Source organism: Ictalurus punctatus, chromosome 15 (genome assembly GCF_001660625.3).
Source record: "Ictalurus punctatus breed USDA103 chromosome 15, Coco_2.0, whole genome shotgun sequence".
NCBI classification, from domain to species: Eukaryota; Metazoa; Chordata; class Actinopteri; order Siluriformes; family Ictaluridae; genus Ictalurus; species Ictalurus punctatus.
In genome coordinates this window covers 23,506,444-23,521,296 of record NC_030430.2, presented here as the reverse complement: position 1 = coordinate 23,521,296, position 14,853 = coordinate 23,506,444, and the positions used below count along the sequence as shown (strand labels likewise).

At 38.2% G+C, this 14,853-nt stretch overlaps 1 protein-coding gene across 2 annotated transcripts in view; it reads left to right on the top strand.

Annotated features, from left to right (window-relative positions):
* Positions 1-14,520, top strand: part of l1camb (L1 cell adhesion molecule, paralog b) — a 61,067-nt gene extending 46,547 nt beyond the window's left edge. Inside the window, exons 20-28 of one of the 2 annotated variants that reach the window (XM_017486751.3) lie at positions 202-463; positions 1,376-1,498; positions 1,714-1,887; positions 3,767-3,880; positions 5,415-5,558; positions 5,713-5,844; positions 6,391-6,463; positions 6,836-6,847; positions 9,281-14,520. In XM_017486751.3, coding sequence (XP_017342240.1) covers positions 202-463; positions 1,376-1,498; positions 1,714-1,887; positions 3,767-3,880; positions 5,415-5,558; positions 5,713-5,844; positions 6,391-6,463; positions 6,836-6,847; positions 9,281-9,563 — 1,317 coding nt within the window. In that variant the 3' untranslated portion in view covers positions 9,564-14,520. The remainder of the gene's footprint in view (positions 1-201; positions 464-1,375; positions 1,499-1,713; positions 1,888-3,766; positions 3,881-5,414; positions 5,559-5,712; positions 5,845-6,390; positions 6,464-6,835; positions 6,848-9,280) is intronic. The other variant, XM_053686332.1, reaches the window with a different exon arrangement.
* Positions 14,521-14,853: the final 333 nt, after the last annotated feature.

Sequence of the window (14,853 nt, the reverse complement as noted above, 5' to 3'; positions counted from 1 at the left end):
AAACATCAGGAGACGAACCTGTGATTCTGGGTGAGCGTGGGGAAAACGCAAAGGGTCACTCCCGCCATTTTGTATTCTCATTATTATTATTAACATTATACATCGTACTACTATTTTTTTCTTCTGTATACACTTGGTTAGATTACATTACAGTACATTAGATTATGTTATAGTTTAACCTACAACTGTGTGTGTGCGCAGATCTACCTGAGGAGGCTGGGTTCCAGAGGAGACAGTGGGAAAAAGAAGCGAGCGCTAGCTACGGTGAAAGAGATGGTGCGAGACATGGAGCATGTGACGGAGCGTGAGGACGAAAGTCAAGTGATCATCGTTGAAGGAAAAGAGGAGGCGACCGTGAGTGGTCTGGACTTCTACTCTGATTATGAGCTGTCAATCGCAGCCTTCAACAGCAAGGGAGAGGGGCCTCTGTCTCCTCCCACCCACTTCGAGACAGCTGAGGGAGGTGAGACAAAGCAAAATAACATCAGAGACCACCTGGTTATCGTGACCAAGCCATAACGAGGCTGGTTCTTATTTCATTACGTCCTGTTTAAATGAGCAAGCGTAGATTCTGATGACTTCCTTAAGATTTTTCTCAATTTTATGCAAATTTAGTATTTCCGATTTTGAAATTGGGATGTTTTTTGTGCTGATTTTGTTACACAGACCTGGCAACCCTTCCACAGGAAACAAAAAAAAAAAAAGAAGACTAAAATTGTTTACACTTTGCAGCAACAGGGTCAGGGTCTGTTTTGTTGTTGTTGTTGTTGTTGTTGTTGTTCTTGGTTTCAAATGGTTATTTTTGTGTAAATTTTGATGTTTAATTTAAAGAAAATAACCTAAGGATTCAAAAATAATGAAGTGAAAATGAAAACTCCCTTTTAAAAAAAACTGAATGATTTGAAGGATGTCACAGTTTTACAGAGAAACTATTTCTTAATTATTTCTTGTTTTCTTTCCAAATTTTCATTGTATATGTTTATATTAAAATAAATGGTATTAAACATTAGTCATGTGAAAAGAATAAGCACACCCCATGGAAATTGTTGACTTTTTTGACATATCTGGCATACCAGCAAACATGTGATCCTCTTTTGAAAACAGCGCCTGTTAATAATGGAAATGGTTTTAATGGTTAGCTGATGGTTTGTAATGGTATTGTTTTTAGCAGGGTTGATCTTTTTACTGTCTCGTTGCACACAGAAGATTTTATAGTAGTTTATTCCTTCAATATTCTATTCTGTGGGTAAAATGGATTTAAAAGTGTGTCTTATATTGCCTGTGTGTGTGTGTGTGTGTGTGTGTGTGTGTGTGTGTGTCAGAATTGTAAGACTGCTACATTAATCCCTAACTCTTTCTCTTCTCCTGCTTTCAGCTCCAGGCCGGGCTTCACACTTGACATTTGAGAGTCCGTCGGAGAGCGAGCTGAAGCTCTTCTGGAAAAAACCTCACAAAACTAACGGGATCCTGAAAGGATACATCATAACACACCAAGAGTGTACGTCACATTTTAATTAGCGTGCGACTAGACTAATATAAAGGACGAGATGAGAATCAAGTTCAGAAGTTTTAATAAAGATCAGGGGGTGTGGTCAGGGGGGCAGAGAAGTAGTAACTGCAAGAAAACAGGAAGTAGATCAAGAAGCCTCTATGAGAATTATTATTATTATTATTATTATTATTATTATTATTCATACATATTATGTTCTTTAGCTATGAAGAACGGTTCCAGCACGATACAGAGCACGACAATTGATCCAACAGTGACGCAGTACACAGTGGACAAACTGGACTCGAAAAATTACTACATTTTCTCCCTGAGAGCTTTTACTGCTGCTGGAGAAGGAGAACCCATCCACGTTAATGCCACCACCTTACTCGACGGAGGTAAAGTCACGCTTTCTCTTCTGTTCACGTTCCAATTATCCACTCGAGCAACTTTTGTGAAATGTGAAAGCTGTTGAGCCTGTGATCGGTCTCTTTAACTAAACATGGTACAGTCCATGTGTGGAAGGTGACCGGTCGAGTGCCGAGTAATGTGATTGGTTCAGCTTGTCACATTCATTCCTGATTGTACTTCTGCGATGCCAGGGAAAGAGTTGTAAGTTAATGATACTCTGCCGGTCAAAAGTTTGTGGACACTCGACTGAAATGGTTCTCACGATCTTAAAAAGCTCTCGATCTGAAGGTGTGTGATTAAACGTGTGAAATCGGTGCCGTAGACAAAAATATGATCGTGCCGACGTGTTCGTTTCTTTCATTAGAAAACTAACATTTTATTTACAAAAATATATTTGTTTAAACGGACAACTCGGAGAGAAATATTTCCGAAAAGCAGCCGATTAGAGTCCGGCGTCGGTGGGAACTCCTTTAATCCTGTTTAAAAAGCATCTCGGGGAAATTCCTCAAGAAATCGCTCGAGAAAACACCGAGAATACATTTCTGGAAATTCTAGGCGAAAAGGGCGTCGACTTTGAAGATGCTAAAATAGTCAATTATTTTGATTTATTTTGGATTTTTTATCACAACATAATTCCCATAGTTCTATTTGTGTTCCTCCAGAGTTTTGATGACTTTATTATTATTCTAAAATGTGGAAAGAAAATAAAAATAAAGAATGAGTGCGTCTAAACTCTTACCGGTAGTGTATATAAAACCAGACGTTCATGGGACTGGAGTAACTGCTGACCGGTACTGGATTTTACAGATACCGATAACTAAGTTGGGCAGTAACACTCAAAGTAAAATATTGCTGAACTTTATTACAAATATAAACAGTTCTGACTGTACCATGAGAATGTACTATACTTTTAATAATAATAAATAAATATTAATTATAAATAATAATAATAAATAATAAATTATTCAAATAACACAACAAAATTTGTCAGTGATAGTTTTTATTTCGCCTCTAGAGGCCGCTCTCGTACTGTGTAACGCCAGCGAACCCTTCTCAGCCGCTCCCCCGACAGATGCAACCGGGAAAACCTATCCGTGTGGTTTTTTGCCGATAATCGATAGTTCCAGCAAAACCGATCAATTGGTCGACCTCTAGACTGGAGTGCTGTAATTAGCCCACATTTGTGGAGCGAATGCTTTGTGAAAAACACACTGCAAGACTAAAAGTACTCTGTCTTCTGGCACCACTTATGCGGAAATATATATTTTTAAAAAAACATAAGCAAATGGATGAACCTAAAAGGGGTGCCTGCCATTTCGCAAACCTGTGTGCCCGAAAGTGATGCATGGAATTGCGCAATCGCAATTGTGGACGCAAAATAAAATAGGATCATTAGTCGCGCCTCAAAATGCACCCAGAATCGGTCCTGGGTGCGGAATCGAGTATTTGTACCAAGTGAGAGAACCTGAGTTCTGGGCTGAGCAGCAGAACAGTATCACTGAAGCAAGGGTGAGGCTTGGACACAATACTCAGGTAAATTTCTGAACAGCATCCTGAAATAAACTTCTGAAAGCCTGGGATGAACAGGAGGAGGATCTGATGCATATCAGAAAGTGTTGGGTCGTAGCAAATTTTAGCAATTAGCTAAATAATTTCCCATAACGTAGTTTCAATTCAATTCCATCTTATAAATCCTTTATTTTTTCACCGTAGGATGAACTTGTTTTTTTATGAATTAAATTCAAGAGTTTGTCTCCACTATCTGTGAGCTTGGTGTTTTTGTGTGTTTACCTTCACAAACACAGAGAGACATCAATCTTTTTGATCTGCATTATTTTTTTCTATTTTTGTCCCCCCCCCCCCCAGTTCCACCAACTTCTGTCAACGCGACCGTTGGAGAAACGTCTGTGAATCTGAGCTGGGTTCCAGGAGAACGGCACCGAAACACCGGCTTTACAGTTCACTACCTGAGGAACGGGGGTGAGCGAGGGATCGGGGGAAATGAGGATAGAGCAGAAGGGGATTACTAAAGAAAGAGAGTTATGAGAGAGTTTAGAGTTCTGAGTTAGTCTTTCTACTAAACCTGGAATGATCAAATCAGCGTAACTGTGTTTAGAATTGTTCACTTTTGATGACAACGCTGTACGGTTTTTACATTTCTAAGCTTGTAGAGCTTTAACTCAATACCGTATGACTTCATTTTTCCGAACTTCAGCCATGAAATCAGTTTTCTTAGCGAGAAGGACAACATTCAGGATACGTCATTTCACTCTATAACTGCACAAATGATATAGAAATTATGTAGGTATGTTATTTAGGATTGAATTTTGACTTTAAATCAGCTGCTACCGGTGTAGTTGTTTTTTTGTTTTTTTGGTTTTTTTGCAGTTTATCCATGAACACACTGAAGAGGAGAATAAAGGCTTAGCTGTTCTCTTTAGCTTTTAATCCATTTTTAATTGATGTCTATTGCTCTTTATTGTCCAGATTTTACTTAATTTTATTCTTCTTCTTTTTTGTTTATATTGTTTTATGTATTTTTTATTTTTTTGTGTGATTTAAAAAAAATATCAAGTCTTCACTGTCTATAAAGTACTTTGTAAACTTTGTTTAAAAAGTGCTATATTAATTAATTAATTAATTAATTAATTAATTAATCAATACTAATAATAATCATTATTATTATTATTATTATTATTATTATTATTATTATATTTTTGTGAAGCTGCCTTGCAACATTGTCCATTGTTAAAAGTCATCATCATCATCATCATCATCATTATTATTATTATTATTATTATTATTACGTTTAAAAAAATACATACATACAAATATAAAAAATTCTGAAAAAGATACTGTGATTTTTCAGAAAAGTGCATCGTGATAGCTTCATGATCTCCACTTCTTCTTGATCTTCTGATGCTGGTTACCTACTCTACTTTTAGTTCTTTTTTTTTTCCCAGGATACAGTGGGACCCTCCCCTCTGCGACCGCCTGCTACATACAGTCGGGTTTAAACGTCTGAGACCTCATTGAAAATCTGAGGTTTTATATTTTTTCATTTAAAACTGGAAATAAAAAAATAAAAAAAAGTTTTCGAATTTTGAAAATGGATCATAAGGTTTTACACAAACTTGTGGAGTCCATGCCAGCTCGCGTGCACACTGTCATTAAAGCAAAAAAAAAAAAAAAGGGATGTACCGAATACTACAAAACTCTGACATTCATGTAAATATTTCAAAGATTCAAGTTGTTGCTGATAATATCATTTGTAATGAAAACTTGTGTGAAATTACTGAATAAGAATGCCAAACAGAAGCATTTTCACTAGTGATCTCAGACTTTTGGACCCTACTGTATGTGTGATCTTTAGCATAGCTACTTTCAAAATCATGGTTGCCCCCTGGTGGTCTGGAGACTTTATGCAACTACTTATAGAGCAAGAAACGGTCCTGTTCCCAGTTAGTCCAGGATATCGGAGTGTGTAAAAATGTTTTGTGTGTGTGTGTTTTAGATCAGTGGGAGGAATCAGAGCAGGTGAATTTGACGCAGGCCTTTTATCAGCTGCAGGGACTGAAAGCAGGAACAAAATACCGCCTGGAAATTCGCCACAACAACCTCACATACTGGACATTTGATATGAAGACTACAGGACCAGGTACATACGTAACTCTCCTGTCCTGTTTAGACCTCAGGGCCACTCAGGATTCAAGCGAAAATAATAAAAATGCCTTTTCATACTTTCTAAACTTCCTCGTTTGCACCTCTTTACCTGTTCCTCATCACTGTGTGGTATTATTTCTGTGGCTCAGAGGTAACAGGAGTGAAGAACGGCTTCGCCACTCAGGGCTGGTTCATCGGCCTCATCAGCGCCGTGGTGCTGCTGCTGCTCCTCCTGCTCATCCTCTGCTTCGTCAAAAAGAGCAAAGGAGGAAAATATTCAGGTAACACACACACACACACACACACAGAGGCTTATTTTAATTTACAGTCCCTCCAGGATTTTGAGCTTTTGCGATTGGGGAAAAGAGAGGCTGGTGAGGGAACGGCCGTTTATAGCTGCTATAACGTAAGTGATAACCGAGCTAACTTTGTTTTGCGGATGTTCCACAGCATTAAATGTAACTATGAAAGTGTAAATGATATGATGTGAGGTTTTTTCATTTTAAAAAATGTAATCATTGGCAAATCGTTGTGGTATAAAACGAATAAAACACTTAAGATAATGACATTTTCCATGGTACCAGAAGCTCCACTTTGGGAAACATCACACTAGCCTGTCGTTGATTATTTTCCTGTAACAGCACAGTCCTCGGTGTTGTATTCTGTATACTGTTTTTTTGTTTGTTTGTTTGTTTTTCTTGGTAGTTTACTGTAATGTATTCATTTTCAAATTGTTCTTTTCTACTCTAATTATTTACTTAGTTTCGTTCTATGATTTCTCAAACAATCACTCTTTAAATCTTGATCTTTATTCGTTTTTATTACAGTGAAGGATAAAGAGGAAGGACAGATCGACTCTGATGCGAAACCCATGAAGGATGACGCGTTTGGAGAGTACAGGTACCGCTTTACTTCCAGAGGACGAACAACATCTGTGTTATTCCATCAGTTTTTCATAAACAACACTCCATCAACAAACTGTGTTTTCTGATTGGCCGAGAGCGGTACCGTTCTGATTTACGACAAGTAGAGAAGTGAGTCAATACCAGGGTTTAGTCATTAAGAGACGGCAACCATTCTGGTGTTAATAATGATACATACAGCACTGCCACCGTTTAAAAAGGATTCAGTGAGCAGATTTATTACATGCAGTACACAGCTAAACTGTCTCACTGTTAAAGAACACATTCTTGAAGTGTTCAAGTGTTTAACATTAACACTGAGATTTTGCCTGATGATATTTTTATTCTCCCAAATGCTGACACAATGCAGATCCCTTGAGAGGTAAGTACATACGTTTGATAATAATAATAATAATAATAATAATAATAATAATAATAATAATAATACATTTTCCTTACTGGGTCACGGGAAACCTGGAACATATCCCAGGGGGCATGGGGTACAAGGCGGGGTACCCCCTGGACGGGGTGCCAGTTCATCTCAGGGCACAATCACACACACATTCATACACTACGGACAGTTTAGAAATGCCAAACAGCCTACCGTGCATGTCTTTAAACTGGGGGAGGAAACCGTAGTACCCGGAGGAAACCCCAGCAGCACGGAGAGAACATGCGATCTCCGCACACACAGGGCCACGGCAGGAATCAAACCCTCAACCCTGGAAGTGTGAGGCTAACGTGCTAACCACTAAGCCACCATGTCTCCAAAATAAAATAATGAATAAAATTAATAATAATAATAATAATAATAATAATAATAATAATAATAATAATAATAATAATAATAATAATAATAATAAAAAAAACTACAACAAATGCAAGCAGCATTTTCCGGGGGCCAAGCACCCAGACCCAGTGAGCCGCACACTCACAGACACGCTACAGTTGTTGCCTACGCAATCACAGGAAAGCAGAGCCATAGCTTTAGGCAAAGGCATTTACGAGTGATTTGTATTTTCACTCATGATGTGTATGTTTTGACCTCGGTCAGTGATGGAATTCTCTGCCTGTGGGAGGAAAGGTCTAGATCAGAGGTCGGGAGTCTTCTTTCCTGGCATAAAATTGATTTATTTATTTAACTTATGATTTTTTCTTTAGATAGCCAGAGAAAAAAACATATATTTTTTATGTTTTTACATATGGTTTATTATTATTATTAGTTATCTTTACTACTATTGCATAATTATAAAAAGTGGAAATGTAATAAAGGCCCACAACAAAGATCACATTTTGCGTGACCTAATAGCCTGCACTTCACCTAATAGGCCTGTAGGTGGCACTTGGACTTCGTTTAGTTCAATACAAGATGCAATACGTAAGTAAGAGTAAATTGAACACTACTTACCATTAATGCAACTCCCAAAAATGGAAATTTGTCTGTCCATTCTTACTGGAAAGGACGATACTCATCATCTTTTTTTCTTTTAGCCATTTCACCTTTGTTAAAAAACTGAATTGGACCGGGAAATTACCGCCCTGCTCCACATTGTCCAGTGAAATTTGAGCTTGTTGTCCCTCATCGCGATTGTTTGGTGTATACATGACAAACGGGCATTGATTATGAATTCTGTAATATTTTTAAATATGTCATATGTACAGTTTTCATTGAATCGACACACTCGCTGTAGAGATTCGTGATTGTTTTTATTTATTTTTTTCCCTGCCGTTGAGGCATAGGCAAGCACTGAAAGAGCCATAGGTTCCTGAACCCTGATCTAGATGAACAAATGGGCAGCAGGGTGGCATTGCTGCTACAGCTGCCACTACTGCTATGCCCTGTGTAGTTGTCTTTTGTTACATTGACCTGTGGTCATGATTGCTACTGCTCTGACCTGAAATCCTTTTTTCCTTCTTGAAATTTAAAAAAACATCTCAGAAAAGACATTTAGGGTTTTTCTCACCAGTCTGGGCCTTTCTTTTTACCCACTTTGTGCACGTTTAGACAGGTCTCAAGATGATGTGATCCAAGATGATGTTTGCTGAGGCCTGCACAAAATTTGGAGGAGGAGGAGGAGGAGCAGAAATGGCACTCAGATGAAATTAAAAATACATATATTTTGGACACACGGTTCAAAAGTTATGACCATAGACATACTTCCAAATTAGGCAGAAATTTGACCCAGTTTGGACCTGTTGGCAGCACTTGACCCAAATTTGGTCAGAATGTTCTTTAGACCCTCCCCAATCAGTGTGCCAAATTTCACAACTTTTTATCAGACAGTTCTATGGGCTGCCCTAGACACCCTAGCCATGAATCTCAGGTTGTTAGTTGCATCAAAATAATAATGAGGACCCTGAGAGCTTATTCCTAGCTGTCTTATTTGTGGCTTTAATATATGCTTAATTTATTTTCCAGTTCTAGTATGTGTTTTATTATCTGCATTTGATAATGCCAGTGTTAATTTTGTTGATTAAAGGATAAATTAGTTCGAAAGCAAACAAATTCTTCTTAAATGTGATCTCATGATAGTTATTGACTTGAGTTATTTATTTATCATACCACTTTTTTTTTGTTACATCGACCAAAATACGTCAGCATTTGCCTCATATAATGGGTTTATTTGTTATGACACGCCTGTAATCTCCTGAATAGTAATAATTAATGTTCCAAACGAGGAAGAGCAGACTGTTCTAATCTACAAACTGTGATCGATAGCGAGATCAACAGCGTCTGTCTGTTCGAATGAGGAGAACTGACGTCATCTAATCTGCTTATTGTCCTGATCTGATTTGCGTGTATTCGATTATTCAGCAGCGACAATGACGAGAAGCGTTCTTTCAGCCAGCGCTCGCTGTGTCCCGATCTGAAACGCGCGAGTGATGACAGTCTGGTGGAATACGGAGACAGCGTGGACATCCAGTTCAACGAGGACGGCTCGTTCATCGGGCAGTACAGCGGCCGCAGAGACACGCAACCGTACCCGCACGGAGAGCACGAGAGCTCAGGGATCCCGTCCCCAACCAACCCCGGCATGGAGCCTCCACGCAGCGGCAACCTCTCCACCTCCATCACTGGCGTCTTCGGGGGGAACTGAGACACGACCGGACGACTCTGCCGTATCACGAGAGAGACTGAGCTGGAGAGATCAACCTGTCCTAGCACTGGCTTTCATTCATAAGTAAACAAAGATCATTTATTCTCTGACTAGCAAGTTTAATTTTAAAAAATAAATAAAATAAAAAAAGACATACGGGGACCGAAAAATATTTCATCACTGCCGATAACGTTAACAGTTTTTAAAGCACACATACGCTCATACAATTACATACACACACACACACACAGACATATTAGTCTAAAGGCCTGGATAGACTTTTCTCCCCAAATCCAACAGTGACATCACTGAACTCCAGAACAACCTCTCATCTTACGACACAAAATGGCCGCCCAAGCTATCAACTCACAGATTGCAACTTCAGCGTATTGGGCATCAATCTGAAGTGACTTCTAATGGCTCCGCCCCCTTTCTGCTACGTAGCACCGGTCACATATCTCCAAGGAGGAAACGTGTCTAGTGGTTAGTCTCACCACGGACATCAGATACACACTAAAATCTTGATTTATGAAAGATTCGCATGGACGCTTCATAACACCAGAAATGAAAAGATTGCGCTGATTAATGGAGAAGGATCGCATCTGTGATATGAGAAAAAAAAATTCCATGTCTGCCTTAATGAATATGTAATTTGGTGTGTTTCTTCTCTGTGTGTTTGAGCACAGGCATAACTTTACTTTACAACACACACATGCAATATACTGTACAGCTTTTGCACCAGTATTCAACCATTGTGAAACAGTCTACTTGACTTTAACGCTACTTAAGGCTTAGTTGAAATACTACAACTCTGAACATCTTGAACACGTCGTGGCTAATTGACCCGATCGCACGCACAATTTAGTACGCGTTTTTTGCGGTATTAGTAAATCAGGGCCGAAAAGTACACGAAATACATGATTTGTGACAAACCGAAGAGAAATAAGGAAGTCGTTACCTCAGGAAAACTGGAACCGTGACTAGAAAACAAGGAAAAAACAAACAAACAAACAAACGGAAAAAAAAACAAGTGTATAACAATAAAGAAAAATTAAATTCACAATCTTTATTTTGCTTCTCTAAAACATAACGCACTACAAAATTTACAGTATGTAGTTAATTAACTAACTTGTTCTAAGCCAAAGTCCCGAATTAAACGCAGGTGATGCTGAAATGTTACGCTTGTGTGAAGAAATCATCGTCTCCTTGGCGATACGACTGTGAACATGTTGCGTGAAGTAGATTAACTTAGGTTTATTTTAAAATACACTCCTCCGCTCATTCGACAAGTGGCCAGACAGTCGTGTGACGTAGGTGTTGCGCAATTCCAAACGGGGATAATGTGAATATTAACGAAGGGGGCGTGGTCAGGGCGGAGCTGTGGCGTGAGTGAGGAAGGTCGGTACAACACACAGAGCCGAATTGAATTATTGCGGTGTGAAATTTGGTCAGATTCGTCTTTCCAGGCCTTCAGAAAAGACACGACGAATAGAAAACATTCCAGATCAGTGTTTACAGGACAAACGCGTGACATTTATTCTTCCCGTTCTAGCCTGTGTGTGCTTTCCAACATCTGCTCCTGTAACGTTTCCCATCGATCCCCATCAACCCCCTGTTAAACCCTCAATAATGCAAAACGTGTTGTAATACTTTCATACTAATACGCCGTACTAACTAAACTACAAAATGTAATGTTGTAATGGTTTGGGTTTTTTTTTTTTTTCTCCCCCAAAATGGCTGATGTTACAGTAACATTATATTAGCATGCTGATACAGAGTGTAATAGTGAAATTAAACACACACACACACACACACACACACACACACACACACACAGGTTCATTTGTTCATAAGGAACGTTACAAATCAGAAATGGCGTTATTTGTTTTATTACGTCTCGTCATCTCATCATATTTATGAATAATCCAGAATTCACCCAGAAATCAGAGTCAGGGACTTAAAAGAAACAAGAGTGGTAATGATGATGACTTATATGTCTTAGGGATTTCAAAAAAAAAAAAAAAATTATATACTGCATTTTTTTTCCCCCCATCACAATAATCATATCCATCTTACATAAGCGGTTGTGTGTTTATTTTGCACTATATCTTTCTGTATTTTATTTATTTATTTATTTATTTGGTCAAATGCATTTTAATTTCCTATATTTTGGTCATGACCCCCCCCCCATAATTTCCTATACATTTTTATTTTAATCTATACATTAATGCATAGTTATTTCATTAAGACAGTTTGTGTAAAATATCATACTGTACTATAGCAGCATATGTATCTTATATGCCTTAGGGATTTAAAATATATATATATATACATATTTAATTTTTTTTTTTTTTTGGTCACATCAGTCTTTCATAAGCAGACATTTTACTTTTTTTTGGTAAAAATACATTTGCTATACATTTTAATTTGATGAATTTTTTTAGTATTATTATTTTAATTTACAACATTTATGGACAATTATTCAGTCATGTTTAATTATAATAATATAATAATGATACCATACTGTACTATAGCAGCATATCTATCTTCTATGCCTACATGTACGGTGTGTACTCGTCTGACTCCTTTATTAATCTCCATATCTTACTTTTGAACAATTCAGGAATCATATATCTGTATCATTACCGGTGTATTGTCATCCGCAGGGTGTTCAGTAGTGTATTTGTTGCTACTCGCTATAAGGTCAAACATCCCCAGCCAAAATCTCTGCTTTTTAAAAAAAAAAAAAAAAAAGACTTTTTTTCATTTCTGTGAACCAATACTGAGCTCTATTAGCCGCAGATGCTAAGCGCATGAATCTCGACAATGATATGGCGAATCTGTCTGTAAGGCTGTGCCTGTTTGTTTCCCCTCTTAATGCTGAAATTTGAATATGATGCCTTACAGAGCTATGGCTCTTTTTTTGGTCCTCTATTTTCTATTTCCATCTGTCTTTTTAGTATCTGTCCATCTGAGATAACGCCAAGCATGAGTCACTAAGAGATAGTAGTTTAGCTGGGCATGTGCCGAGAATCGGTTGTGCGATAGATCGTGATGTGGTTATCGTAGACTTTTTTAAAAAAATGACCGTCATGAGTTCCGTTCGGGAGGAAAACGTTGGCGCGGGTGGAGATAAAGTCAGTCGCGTTCAGTGGAGAGAATGAGAAGCATTCTGTCTCAGCATTGTTAGCTTTTCAGCGTTCTGTTTTAAACCGGATAAGATGCTAAAACGTGGATTTGCTAACTGCTAGCTATCATGGAGATGGAAATTTGAAGGAATGACCCATCTAAATGTGGACAACATGGCAGACTGGATCGTTTCCCTGACTGAGGAATTGTTTACATAGCTTTCTGATAGCTAACATCTCCTTTATGGTTCTTATAAACTGTCATATTTGTGTTTGTTTATTGCCGGAAATGATTCCAGTGGTTACAATTAGCTAGCTAACATACTGTATCACTAGCTCAAAGGCGTCATACTGACCTTGACTATGTTTTGACACCAATAGTCATATTTGTGTGTGTCAATCACTACAAATCATGTTTTAGCCATCTAACATAGCACATCCTGTCAGGAAGTTCGTAGCACTTGCTAGCTAGCATTAGTTAGTTGGCTAGCTAGTGATTAAAGCATAGATTTGATGCTGATGGTCATATTTGTGTGTCAATTGTTGTGCAAAATCTATTTTTACGGTCACATTTACCTGACAGAACTTGCTAGCTAGCGTTATCTAGCTAGTCAGTTGTGTTAGCCAGCATGTTTATTGCTACAAAAGCTAAGGGTTAGGGTTGAAAAAAAAGCTGAGCGGTTTGTATCCGAGCTGAGGAGCGAGTGATTGTTTTACACACTCTTTCCTTTACGGTTCGTATCAACAGTCGTAGCTGCATTTGTTGGTTGACAGAAAGTGTTCCAACAGTTACACTTAGCTAGCCAAAGCTAATGCAACCTCACAGACAGCTTATATAATGTGCTAGGTAGCATTTTTATTAGCTGGCTCACTGGTTATTGAAGCAAAATTTTACTATGACCATATTTGTGTGCGTCAATCACCGTAAGTTTTTTATAGTTACATTTAGCTAGCTCAACCTGACAGAACTTGCTCGTCAGTTATGTTACCCAGCTTGTTGGATTTTTTTTTTTTTACTTTTTGTGTGTCAGCTAGCTAGTTATTAAAGCAAAGAAATTGACACAAACAGTCATATACTTGTGTGTCAATTGCCACAAGTTGTATTTATGTTTACATTTAGCTAGCTAAATTAGCCCAACCTGACGGAACTTGATAGCGAGTGTTATTTAGCTATTCGGTTATGTTACACAGCTTGCTTTTGGCTACGACAGCTGAGCAATTAGAGCAGTGAAATGCCACGTCACGATAATATCGTAAACTGTGATAGTTAGTCGATTACATCGGCACATGCAGAGCTGTAAAGCCTCCCTTTTAATTTGTTTTCTTGCTAGTATTTAGTGAATTTATTAGATGAGTTGCTGAGCAGGCAGCCAGAAAGAATCAGCGAGGCTTTCTGAATGTAAATAAACGTAAAAGATTGTCATTTAGCATTTCGCTTCCATTCTTTTCTTTTTTTTTTTTCTCTCTCCGCGAAAGGATGTTTTTATATAAACGTGCACTGTTTTTATTTCGCCATTTCGCAGGTTTGATAATACATTTAGAAGAGTAGGAAATGGGAATGCAGCCTTCTGTCTTTTGTTTATTTTTTATTAATTAAGAAATGAATCACGAAGCTTCGCTACTGTTTCTGTACATTGTAATAAAGAGTGTAATGAAGTGAAGTGAAGGAACTCTTCCTGTAGAGGGGCGCTCTCAGGGCTGTTAGTTTACTCACATCTTTTTGTAACAATGAGCAAAAGCGCTGCATAAAAGTGTTTCCATCCACCTGTTTTAATGCTAATTGTGGATTTGCGCATGAATAAAAACAGAATTTCAAAAACACAACTTAACATGGCGTTCAGTGTTTCCTCTTTTCTCAAATATACACTGCGTGTTATGGCTCCTTAGTTTCAGGAGTGCGCGATTTGGGACGGAGCCGCACCGAGTCGCTGGGAAACTTCTGTAGTACGTACAGCTCAGTGCTTCGCTAGCTAACTAGTGCTGCTTTCTAAATAATACACACATTAGTGTGCGATTCGGGATGCAGCCATGTCAGAGGTTTATCACAAGAGACGATAAAGCGATAAAGTGTGGAGCGCCGAAGCAGACGAACGTATTTGAATATAAATTTCGCATTTCGAGTCACATTAAATACCTTTTAGTGCATTTGAGATATATATATA